We start from the raw sequence: 13,348 nt of genomic DNA on the forward strand, positions 1-13,348 counted from the left end.
CACTGCACCCGGCGACCCCGACTCGGCTGGTGGCGATCCAACACCTCAGGAGGGACCCCAGGACTACTCTGATACTGTGAGTACCAAAACCTGTCCCCCCTGAGCCCCCACAGCGCCGCCTGCAGAGGGAATCCCGAGGCTTCCCCTGACCGCGACTCTTTGAACCTAAAGTCCCGACACCTGGGAGAGACCCTGCACCCGCAGCCCCCAGGACCTGAAGGACCGGACTTTCACTGGAGAAGTGACCCCCAGGAGTCCCTCTCCCTTGCCCAAGTGGAGGTTTCCCCGAGGAATCCCCCCCTTGCCTGCCTGCAGCGCTGAAGAGATCCCGAGATCTCTCATAGACTAACATTGCGAACCCGACGCTTGTTTCTACACTGCACCCGGCCGCCCCCGCGCCGCTGAGGGTGAAATTTCTGTGTGGACTTGTGTCCCCCCCGGTGCCCTACAAAACCCCCCTGGTCTGCCCTCCGAAGACGCGGGTACTTACCTGCAAGCAGACCGGAACCGGGGCACCCCCTTCTCTCCATTCTAGCCTATGTGTTTTGGGCACCACTTTGAACTCTGCACCTGACCGGCCCTGAGCTGCTGGTGTGGTGACTTTGGGGTTGCTCTGAACCCCCAACGGTGGGCTACCTTGGACCAAGAACTGAGCCCTGTAAGTGTCTTACTTACCTGGTTAACCTAACAAATACTTACCTCCCCTAGGAACTGTGAAAATTGCACTAAGTGTCCACTTTTAAAACAGCTATTTGTCAATAACTTGAAAAGTATACATGCAATTTTTATGATTTAAAGTTCCTAAAGTACTTACCTGCAATACCTTTCAAATGAGATATTACATGTAGAATTTGAACCTGTGGTTCTTAAAATAAACTAAGAAAAGATATTTTTCTATACAAAACCTATTGGCTGGATTTGTCTCTGAGTGTGTGTACCTCATTTATTGTCTATGTGTATGTACAACAAATGCTTAACACTACTCCTTGGATAAGCCTACTGCTCGACCACACTACCACAAAATAGAGCATTAGTATTATCTATTTTTACCACTATTTTACCTCTAAGGGGAACCCTTGGACTCTGTGCATGCTATTCCTTACTTTGAAATAGCACATACAGAGCCAACTTCCTACATATGGCAAACGATTTTATTTTTTAAAGTATTGCGAAATCACAGATACATATAACATCAAGGCCTCTGTTAGCGTTAGCTTTAACATTTCAGGGTGTAATATGTTGATTTGGCTTCAACCGGGTCTTCGTTAAGAGAGAAAAACAGTGGCTCCACCATGCACATTAACGAAAATGTATGCATGTGTGTAAATCAATAAATAAGGAATTTTATCTGTAGCGGGAGGATCAGGACATACAAATTTTAGATATCCTTTTCAAGGGGGATAAAGATATTGGAGCAAAGTTCTCAAGATAGTTCTGCCTGTATTCATATGTGAGACATTTTCAGTTGAAAAGTCAAATTATTGAGTAGAGTGACTATTTCCGAATTTTATATTTGAGCCCTGAATAAGTGATTACTCATGAAACATGTATTGGCTGTTATAAATTACTTTGTATGAGACATCATGGTTGTAATGTATTATTTTGTATGAAAAATCTTGTCATATTGGACATTCATCTGGGACAATGAAAAGACATATCTTGTATTAAACATTCATCCATGACAATAAAAAGATATTTCTATCAAATATTCACAGTTGAAGGACTTTATATTGTCTCTCAGATATCAGTTACATCTTGTTGTTGATAAAAAGTTTGATGATGATGCAATTACCTTAATGAGCCTGGTTTCTGTATATAGCAAGTATGGGGATAGATAAAGGTCAAAGGTGGGACTGCTACCTTCTAACTGCAATTCACGGCTATGACAGTAGGTATTGCAAGGGGGTAACTGCAGCAACATTTCTTGTGTATGTGATGTAAAAGAGCATATAGCTGTTAACCATAGTACACCATCCTTAAAATGCCATGTTTATAAATAGGCTCTTCATTTGAAGTATCAACACAGCAAGGGGACAGAGGTACCAACGGGCATATTTACAAGTCCCTAGTACCTTCCTGCGTCACATTAGTGTCATTTTTTTAACGCTATTGTGGTGTTAGGAAGGCTTTTTTGTCACATCGTACTTACAAGCATAGCACCACTTTGCGCCACATTATGCCTGCTCCAGGCATAATGTGTGCAAGGGGAGTGTTCCGGCGCTAGGAGGCCTGCAAAAATGGCACAGTGAAATCTACAAAATTTCACTGTGCCATTTTCTGCGTCATGTTTAACGCCTGCTCAAAGCAGCCGTTAAAATGACGCACCCATAGAAACCTACGGACCCTCTTGCACTTTGCTGCACTAGCGTAAAAATATTTGACACTAGTGCAGCAAAATGCCACAATAGCGTAAAAGGACGCTTTTGTCCTAACAACCACCGTGGTGCACCATATTGTAAATACAGCACACCCACGGTGTCGTTAGGTGGGGCAGGGGGGACGCAAGAACACTGGTGTCTCAGCACTGATGCGCCAGTTTCTTGTAAATATGCCCCCAGGTGCGTAAACTGTCCGGGAGCCAGGGTACGCAGTCAGAGCTTGTTGGTCACAACCAAAGACCCTGAATAGCCCGGCAAGTGTAGAGAGGTACCGGGCGCAAGACCTGTCCAGAAGCATTGACACTCACCTTTTATGGTGCATGGGCACTGAGTGGCTTTAGTGATGTGATTGACACATATAAGAAGTTCTGTTGGGCTGGAGGGGCCGCAAGATCAAACACTGAATGTATAATAAAACTATGTGATTATGTTCATTACTGTATTTTCATTCATATATAGAGTTAGCGTACTTCAAAGTTTCATGCACCTGAAAACTATAAATTAGCACTGCAGAATTGGACATAGCAAAAGTATTTCCCTGAGTCATCCAGTGTTACTACTTGGAAGGACAATCCTGTAAGTCAGTCCTCACTGCATATAACCATCTTCTGGTTTCAGCGCAAGGAATTGCATTGCTGATCCCGGAACCTGTCATAAATGCCACCGTGGCCCAAAACGTTTTACTCTCAATTGAATATTCATGCGAAGGAAAACCAGCCATCACCTGGCAGTATGTGTCGCAACGAGGAATTCAAAACATTATCTTCTGGAAAGGTGGATTTTACGTGAATGTTTCAAAAGGATACGAGAACAGAGTGCACCACCACGAGAACGGCTCAATTGAACTTACGAGCGTCGGAATAGAGGACAATGGCTTCTACACCGTCATTGTGACTGAAGATGCCGGGGCTTACACACACGCCACCATTGTGCTGAACATCAAAGGTATGTATGCATATATTTATTTATTGGGACAATACTGTTGCAATCAGGGAGGGCTCTAAAGCGGTGCGGTCGGTGCAGCTGCACCTGGTGCGGACCTTGGGTGGGGGCTGTTAGAAATAATACAGGTTTAAGAGCACATCCTGCAGAGTTCCTTGTATTTCCAGCAGTTTAGAGGCAACAATTAAAATGTCAAGATATCACTGGAGATTCTTACACCTTGTAATCCCCATTGCATCGTGGAACATTACCTATAGCCTGAATTGTACACGTATAATTCGTTGTCTCTTTAATGGATGTGTGATGCAAAGTGCCCTGACGCCCTACACTGGTATGAGTAGTGCTATACAACAAATGAAATGCATGTGAGAGAGGACCTATAGAGAGAATGGGGCACTGTTGGAGGGTAGTAGTGAGGGTATCTGGGAAGAAAGAGGTCATGAGGGGGCGTGCCAAAAAAGATTGTCGCACTGGGCTCCATCTGCACTACAGACGGCCCTGGTTACAATACATGTATCATTGGCTTCAGAGAGCTAGAGTAGCCTACAGTGTACAGATGAATGAAGAGAAAAGCAAGAAAGGTGTGGTCCGATAGGATGGACGGAGCTCATATTCAGTGTACTTCCATTCAGTCTTGATCTGAGGTGAGTTCTGTTAGGATGTAAGCCGGAATAGTTCACTTTTAAAGAGTTTCATGAATTGTAAGTGAAAGGGTTCTAATCTCAAGGAAGCTTGAGGACATTCCACAGTCTAGACCCTAGAGTGCCAGGAATATGTCTCCCTAGAATGACTGTTGATGTATTTGGTGGGCAGAAGATGATGAGAGGGTTCTGGCTATAGGGGTTAATTTTTTAATATATTCTGTTTTTTTGCTCAGTAGCCCTTAAGGATGCTGCAGAGAACCTTGAGTTTGTTGGTGGAAGATGGTGGAGATCCTTCATGACACGCTCGATGTGGGCGTTTACGTGGCTGGCTGCTTGGTTTGGTGGCCCTTGTAGTCTAGAAATGAGTTTCACGAGGAGGTCCTTGTACAAGAGGCTGAATCAGTGCAAACGTGCCATGACAAGGGCTCTTGTCAGCTATACCAAGTGAATGGAATGGAGTTCTGGGAGGACTTGGCAGAGTAGGGAGAGCTGGAGGTCAAGACCTTTGACTACAGTGTTGACCTGGGGGGCGAGCAACGGTTCAGAATCAAGGTAGCTTGACGTGCCCCTTTGAATACATCTTGTTGTGTTAAAATCAGTCCTTTCTTCTTCATCTCTTCCAGAGATCTCTTATGAAGATGTATATTTCACAGTCATATCCGTTGCATATCTTGTGGCAGCGACGGTCCTTGTGAGCTGCTTTATCCGGTTTTCAGATAATTGTGTGTATTTATTAAGGAAAAGAAATGCAACTCTACAAGGTAGGTTTTTTATTTCAAAATTCAGAATTGCTGCGTCCAGGGTTCCATGAATATGTTTTTAGCATCTGATGAGTTCGGACAAATAGAAGCACTGTCTAGACACAAGTGACACAAGTGATTGGTAAATTGATGTGACGGAAGGCTAATTCTAACAGGTAGATGCACCTACAAGGAATTGTCCCGTTAGAAGAAGAGAAGTTTGTTAAAGAAAATTAGGAACTGAAAACGTTTAGAGAGCAAGAGCATTAATGAATGCATGAGTAGCCCATGCCTGGCTTGTGGGCCTATGCAGGGATACCATTTTTATTAAGAGCGCACATGGAAAAGTGCCGTCTGTATGCTTAGGCAAAAGCCTCTGCCAATCATTGTGTTACTTTTAAAAGCAGGTCTTTGAGGGAACGCTAGTGTCCCTCCTTGTGACCGGACTGACATTGTGTTGGGTTTGCCAGGATGTGGCACACACTGCTTGTCTCCAGGCACCTGTGCTATTTGGCCTATAAATGTAGCTAAACCTACATACACCGTGCCTGGAAGGCATTGAACTTTCACCTCAGATGAATTTACCTGGAAGCAGTAATATCCCATTTCAAATGATATTGTTTAAAAGGTTAGCAGGCAAACATTATTTTAGTCACTCGGTCTTTTCTTTACCTTGGCCAGGGAAATATTGAATTAGGCTTTCTGATGTCTAACTTATTACCCAGAGAAAGCTTCCCAGTGAGGTGAAGGATCTAGGATAATCCATTGAGTTGGAAATTAGTAATGGGGGAGAGACATGGTGTCTCACTGGTCCCGGACACACCACTGGCCTCAGTCACAGGATATGATTTGTGCCCCTCTACCTCCTAGTTGACAGATGACCTTTCCTCTGATGTAGCAGGGGAGTGAAATAGATGGTGGCCAGTGTGGCTTCTTCCAGAGCACGGACCATGATGAAACAGAGTAACGAGAAGGTGAATGATGTGCCAGCTCTGTGGTCAACAGTGAGGTTCTGCATCCAGGCGGATAAGGGTCATTGACAGCTGTGGTGGATGGTCATTGCATGCAGGGAGGTGCATGGGTTTGTTATCACTAGGAGACCTAGATTGCTTATTTGCCAAATACTGTTAGTGCCAGGCTATTGGAGAGGGGCTATCGAGGGCATCAAGTGGTGTGCATGGTCCCTACCGACTCTGTTATCAATTAGAAAAGGGGAAGCCAAGTGGAGAGAAACTAAATATTATGGAGCTTGTGGTAGAAAGATTTGTTCTTTCCGTAGACCTGGAGGGATAGAATGTGAGAGGACAGGTTACTGGGGTGCCCACCTGCAGCGGCTCAGGTCACCTACATATCAACATTGTTTTACATGTATCTTAACTAACATTCGACTACCAACTGTAACCCAAAGAGGACTTTAATCATCAGTAAAAGGTTAATGCAGAGAGCAAACCTTTCATAATCTGACAGATAGCTGATTTAACTATGGCTAAAATTAAAACCACATATCTTCATTAGTTTACCAGCTAAAAGAGGTCCTACCTGTGCTGTGGAAGCAGCACAAATGAGTCACAGTTTAGCTGTAACACACAGCAACTGCTGATTGGGGACAAATGGTTGGCATAAGCATAATTTTGGTGTGGGTGGGTAACCTTTTTGCTGTTGAGTGTTTCTTCTTACATATTAGCCAAGAGCCTTTATATTAAGAACCTCCAGTGGCTCCTGGAATGTTGAGTTATCATGAACCTACTATCTCTTGCAACTATGTAAACAAAAAAAATACATTTAATTGAGAGGATAGTACCTCTAAGAATTCATTCCGCTCTTCATGGACCATACCACTACACCCGGGATATGTAGACAACTCAAATGTCAAAGCCAGATTGGGCTCCATGTGACTTTAGTTGAAACCATCTTTAGTATTGTGAACTTTTCCCGGGGGCCGAAGAGTCATAACATTTGCACAATCGCTACCACCTCAGCAGACCGATCTCATTCTGTGTTCTCCATATAATGTGTCACTGGACACCAGGTACCCACCAGCACCTGAGGTAGTGACTGAACTCTATGTATGGCCCATCTGACGCTTCCATGGGCTGTGAGTTTTTGGGGTGCTTGACAACTTCTTGTTGTCATTAGCTTGTATGGCCAGAAGGAAATGCATGGGTTTAGCTCATCTATATCTATGCCCATCCATTCCTTCGCCGCCTTGGATTCAGGCACTTTCTGCGTCTGCTCCGTCATGTGACCTCCAAGAGGTTCACCACAGTAAGTACATGATTAGAAGGGGCGTGCAAAAGCACATATCTTTTCTGCAGTAAACGTTGTGGCGTTTTCTTCAATACTTCTTAAGAAAGTAACCCTTTGCAAAGAGTTGTGAAGTTTTAGAAGCAAGATAAAATTCTGCAGCAATAGATAATGCAGAAAAAGTAGGAAAAAGGTTGCTTGCTTGGCCAGAATTCCCTCAAAATATTATTGTGAGCGAAAGTCTTCTTTAAGCAAAGGTTTATGAAGTTTATAAAACTTTACAATTTTCAGGCGTTTAGTATGTAAACTAAGCAAGGCTTTGCGGGTGAAATGTAAATTTGGACCTCACTTCCTGAGCACAGAGCTGCTTTGAAACTTCTATATTGTATTTGCTAATCAGCTCTAATGAACAGCAGATCTGTCTAATGTTTTCAGTGAGCTTATATGAATTGTGGAATATTTATTGCACCTAAGTTACATCTATTTTCACTGCTTCCCTTCATGTTCAGCTAACAAAATAGAAGAAACAGAACTGGAAACCATGGTGGTGGGAGGATGAACAAATGCATCCAGTCATCCTAACAGAGAACCGCATGCTATCCCACTCTCCAGCATGGAACACTGAACAACAGAATGAACAAGCCTGCTACACAACAACTCTGCTCATGGAGATCCATATCCAGTGTCAAGTACCAATTAGTTTTTTTGTACATAAAATTGCATTGGGGTTACTATTGGCCTCAAGCAACATCAATAGAAAAGAAGTGAAAAACAGGATTCATGTAAAATATAGTGAGGAGACAAAACTGTATGAAAAGATTGTCATTCTGAAATGCTGGAAGAAAAATGACAGCACTATACAGAATGGAATGAATAACAAAGAAAAAAATAAAAGAAAATAAACAGTGAGAGTAAATGGTATTATATTATGTTATGTTTTTTTACTAGCATTTATAAAGCGCGGATACACCAATTGGTTTCTTGGCACGAGAGTAACAGAAACATTACATACTTCTCACACTTTCCGCCATATACTGATTTAAACAGCCATATTTTTAGAAATTGTATAAATCTAGAGTAACAGGAGGTCGCCCTAATATTAAGTGGAAAGGAGTTCCAAATGGGGGGCGAGTACAGAAAATATGAAGCCCCCCAGTCTCATCGTTTTAAAGGCAGAAATAGTAAGAAGGTTCAAGCTGGTGGATCTCAATTTATGAGTGGTATGTAATTCTGGCTGCGGGCTAAGATAAAAGCTGGGCTGCTTCCATAAAGAGGTTTGAAAATGATGAACCCAGTCTTAAATATAGTTCTCTGTTTTACCGGCAGCCAGTGTAGTTTCATCTTCAGGGGGTGATGTGGCACTTTCTTGGCAGTTGGTAGATTAGTCTGGCTGGTTGATTTTGTGCTAGTTGTAGTCTATGGTTAAGACCCTCAGGAAGGCCCAGGTACAGCAAGTTTGCATAGTCTATCCTCGAGATGACTAATTTGATGATAACCTGAAAAAGAGCTTCAAAGGTAAGAAATGTACCTAGCCTTCTAATTTTACAGAGCTGTACGAAACGGGACGAAATCACTGCCAATAGTTGGGCTTTCATAGGCAGGTTTCTATCAGTCAGAACTCCGAGACTCTTAACTGAACTCTTAGGCGGGGTGTCGTACGCATTGCAGCTGGCCAGAATATGGGGTTCCACAAGTCATGCTTGCTGCTGGTTATGATGATCTCTGACTTGATGGAGTTTAATTTGAGTTGATTACTATTCATCCAATCCTGGATGAATAACATTATATTTTGGAAGGTCACTTTAGATTCTGGTGAGTTCTCGATAGCAAAAATCAATTTAAATTGGTGTGTATTAAGAGTTAGATTCCCAAAGAAATTTGTAAATTTTTGCCCCTGAGACATAGGTCAAAGTTTTACTCATGTTTTGGGATTTACAAAATTCCAAAGAGTCTGTTCAGAAACTTATGAAAGTCATAGGTTTCCATGAGTAATCCCAATTCCCCTAAAGATAATGATGCACATTGACCATGCAAAGAAAATCGGTTTATTTCTGATTAGAGGAAATGTTTATTTGAACATTCTTTCCTCCCATATGGAAATCTTATTTCTATGTGCAAAAAAATCCTTTCCCTTTATCCTTCACAGTCGAAAATATGAGAGTATTCGGGGCACTTTGCCACCATAAATTCACCCTCATTTTTTATTTTTTATATTCACTACTAATTAATGTGTCTGTATATACACCAAAGGAGGACGTTTTACGTGTGGTTAGTATGCCCAAAGGTCACTTCTGTGACCTTGCCCTTGTAACACCAATTTTCACACCATTTAACCAGAGGCATGTGTAGGAAAAATGTGGTCACCTGGCTGATTTTTCTCAGATGAAAGCGAATTACTGTAACAGATCTTGAGATCTATAGGAAGACAGTTATACTTTGATCACCAGACCAAACCATGGTATCATCCATCTGCAACTTTGCCCGGGACTAGAAGATAGAATAGGCCTCTACACAGATGATCCTGGTGACTGCAGTAACTTAATTACACAGTTCAAGTGAAAATGATATGAAGATTTAAGGAAATTTGACGAGTGGCCATGAAGCAGCGTCTAATACTCAAATCATCCATTTTAAAAGAGTACAGTGAGAGATGTGAAACATGCAGGAGCTTTACAATGTGGGGTGTTTGCATATTGGAGATCATCACGCCATGACGTAATATTTTCAAGCATCTCTAAGTTTCTGAACTATGTAGAAGAGGCAGGAAGACTTCCAGTGAATGCTCCGGGTTCATATAGTGAGGGGTTACTATCAGAAATAGAAGGTTTTGTTGCTATTGTACATTAACATTGGCAAGAGCACATCAAGAGTATTATGTTCGAATTGAGTCCACAAGTGACGTAGGATAAGGACAGACTGAAGACAGTCCAACCTACCGCAACTAAGATAGTTCAAGGCATGTGCCAGAAAAAAGTCATAAATGTGAATTTGACATATCCAAACTAGGCAGCGCAGAAGGTAGATGTAGATGAAGGTGCCTTCTGGAGGGAGGTGCTGGAGTTAATGTAACAAACAAAATTATTCGACTTAAGAAAGTCGCGAGTTAGAGAACATCTGGTTAACATTCTGTGAGGTATCCAGATGTGGGTAGAGTGCATAGATTAGAAGAAGAAAGGGGCCATCAATTAAATTTGCCCATTTCCAGCTTGTGGTAGCACACAGAAGCTTATTTTTAGTCTAAAGCTTTGTTATGTCAGCCCTACAATTCTTACTGACATTTTTCACTCACAGGCTGGGTGAAGTTTGTTTTCTTTGCATTGCAGCACATTTAATTATTCTGTATTTGACACTTTATATTATGAATGTTGCTGTGCCAAGTGAAGAGTTTGCTCAAAGTACTATGATCTAGCACAGACAAGACTTTGATAACTATCTGATTGGACCTGCTATTTCAAAAGTATCTGTGTACGGCAAAAATAGAGCACCCCTCTTTATCTCGACATCCCACTTCTGCAACAGCCACGCGGTAACGTGCCTTCTGCTGAGCAATGGGGAGATTCCTTACACTGTGAATGATTGTTAGAATTATCCATTGGGTGATGGTTGAAACGAGTCATTCAATCTAGCAATGAACAGCCTCAGGATGCCCCTCTGTATACAACATATGAGCTCTGTGAGAAAGCTAAAGCTGTCTCTGGCTGACCCATGAAACACTTGAACAGACACCATAGAAAAATAATATCATGAGATCCAAGAGGCAGTGTCTAGGGTATCACACCAGCCATGGAGCAGGGCGGACTCAGTTTCTGGCAGCAGGGTCATTCTAAAGATTTTGTGGGCCCACGCAAGACATATGTTGGGGGCCCTGTTTGGAACAACACTCACATGTATTACACATTTCCTGCACATTCAAACCCACATAATTCCACACTATCGGACATCTGTCTAAGAACCTACTGCAGTGTTTTTAAAAAACGGGCTCGGAGGCATGTGCTGGACGTCAAAGGAAAGATGACTGCTTCTTCCGGGCTTGGTGCGTTGATGTGACGGGGAAGCAGCAGGTATTTGTAACAGAGGTGGACCTAATAGTTGAAAATCGGACTGGAAGTGCGAGAGGGTCTTATCGTGGGGCATATTTTGCTAGAAGCACAGTACCACATCGTCAACAGTGACCTGGGGGCGACTAACAGAGATGAAACACAAATTAAGTGAGGATGGAAGCTAGGGTTTACGATAATGTATGTAATGATGAGCTTTGCCTTACATGGATTGAGGTTCGTGAAGTTGGTGGGCATCCAGTAGCGTGTCAGATATAGTCTTCAACTAAAGATGGTCAAGGAGAGAGGTGCTCCAGTGAATAAGCCAGTCCAAATGTCAACTGGGTGTCATCTGCACACATGCAGAGATGTGACCTATAAACACTGAAAAGTTTGGGGAAATAGTACATCTAAATATTGAGCAAAAGGGGCAACAGAATACATCTTTGTGACACATCACAACCGAGAACTTTAGGATTGGAATGAATAAGGTACAGGGCTACAGATTGTTGGCCACCAGAGCCAGTATTATCCATTTCAATGCGTTATTCCTATATGAGAGAGCCTAAAGGCAAGCATGACTTGGCTAACGGTGTCAAAGGCCATGGAGAGATTAAGTAAGATCACGGCCCCTCCAACTCCGCCACCATCAAGCATCCCACAAAGATCATCATTTACTCACACTATCACCAGGTCCATGCTTCTACTGGCCGGAAACCGACATTGTAAGAAAATTTGTGTTTATAAAGCACATTAAACCAAAAAGGCATCAAAGTGCTAGAAACCAGGTCGCAGAAGAGAAGACAAAAGAAGAAAGGCACACAGAAGCGAGGGTAAGCCAGACCAACCATTATGCTGCAGAGAACATCCACGTTTTCACCAGACTCTGAAAAATCATATAGGAGTCCGTTCCTCCGATGACATCAGGCAGCTTGTTCCATAGCCTGGCAGCAGATACTGTGATGGCTCTGTAAAATGGGCTACTGGTTGAAGGTATTAAAACACTAATCAACAGCAAACACAGTTCTCTGTGTACAGACAGCAGCTACTGTAGAGGTTCTGTAAAATGGGTAACTGATTGAGGGGGTTGTAATGTACTCAAACAGCAACCACAGTTCTCTGTTAGGATGAAGTCACAAGCAAACCGCAAATTAAAGTGTGCTCAACCTTCTGGTCGCTTGGCGCAGAGCAGTCAAGCTTAACATAGAGGCAATGTGTGAAATATTTATGCAGCACTTCAAACTGTAATAAAGTGAAACACAACACAAGAAAACTCTCATAACAATTAAGAAAAATGGTGTAAAATGTAATAAATAATTTATGACCAGAGTGACAGTCAGTCTCGTATAATTACGCCACTTGGTAGTTTAGCGTTGAGAAGGTGCTCCCTGGCTCTCTGCACTGCTGTAAATAGGCCAGGGGTGGAACCTGGTGGAGAAAACAAGCATTGGATGGAGGGATGGAGGAGAAATGGCTCACCTTCACCTGAAGAGATTCCTGAGAACCGCCTGGCCCACTGCTACCTCTCCGTGAGAGAGGGATTCCAAGCAGCAGTGCTTAGTGAAGGTATGACAGATCTTCCACGTTGCTGCCCTACAAATGTCTTGTAGTGGCACTCCCGCAAACAGTGCAGCTGACGATGAGACTTTTCTCGTCGAGTGAGCACGCACAGATGACTGCAAAGGGGACGCGCTGAAACATTTCTGATTGGGCAGGAGCCCTTTAAACCTTCTCATAGCGCGCCCGCTGCTCGGGACGCGCTGAAACATTTCTGATTGGGCAGGAGCCCTTTAAACTTTCTCATATCGCGCCCGCTGCTCGGGACGCGCTGAAACATTTCTGATTGGGCAGGAGCCCTTTAAACTTCTTTCGCCCGGGCCAAGGGTGGGCCCATCCTGCGCCCATCAGCGGCCGACAGAGGCTGGGCTGGGCCACCCCCCTGACATCTATCACCCAAGTAGGCCACATTGGACTTAGCCCCATTTGCTATTGACAACTCTGTGACCCCAGTCAGCTGCTCTACTAAATCTGACACCTTATCGTTCAACCTTGCACCAACACCAACATCAGATGGGCAAAAGGAAAGCAATAGAGGCAGGGGCCGGGGTCGTGCTAAAAGCCAAGCGAAAAAGGCATAAGCATGCAGCTAGCAACTGCGTCATGGATAGAATCGACTCTCTCCTGGGCGAATGCAATGGAATACTAACTAGCCCCCAGGGAAATATTTCTATTGAAACTGGGGGGGGGGGGGCACTTCAATTAACAGGAAGGATGGTCCCATGAAAATCACTGAGATTTTCGTGAAACGTGGACAACAAGTCATTGACACTACAGGGCTGGGCGAGAGTAGGAACGTTATCACC

General features: G+C 43.3%; 1 protein-coding gene across 2 annotated transcripts in view; it reads left to right on the forward strand.

Moving 5' to 3' along the window:
* VSTM5 (V-set and transmembrane domain containing 5) overlaps nt 1-7,857 on the forward strand; it is a 69,026-nt gene extending 61,169 nt beyond the window's left edge. Inside the window, exons 2-4 of one of the 2 annotated variants that reach the window (XM_069202435.1) lie at nt 2,997-3,323; nt 4,588-4,725; nt 7,458-7,857. In XM_069202435.1, coding sequence (XP_069058536.1) covers nt 2,997-3,323; nt 4,588-4,725; nt 7,458-7,507 — 515 coding nt within the window. In that variant the 3' untranslated portion in view covers nt 7,508-7,857. The remainder of the gene's footprint in view (nt 1-2,996; nt 3,324-4,587; nt 4,726-7,457) is intronic. The other variant, XM_069202436.1, reaches the window with a different exon arrangement.
* The last annotated feature ends 5,491 nt before the right edge of the window (nt 7,858-13,348 follow it).

Source organism: Pleurodeles waltl, chromosome 8 (genome assembly GCF_031143425.1).
Source record: "Pleurodeles waltl isolate 20211129_DDA chromosome 8, aPleWal1.hap1.20221129, whole genome shotgun sequence".
NCBI lineage: Eukaryota > Metazoa > Chordata > Amphibia > Caudata > Salamandridae > Pleurodeles > Pleurodeles waltl.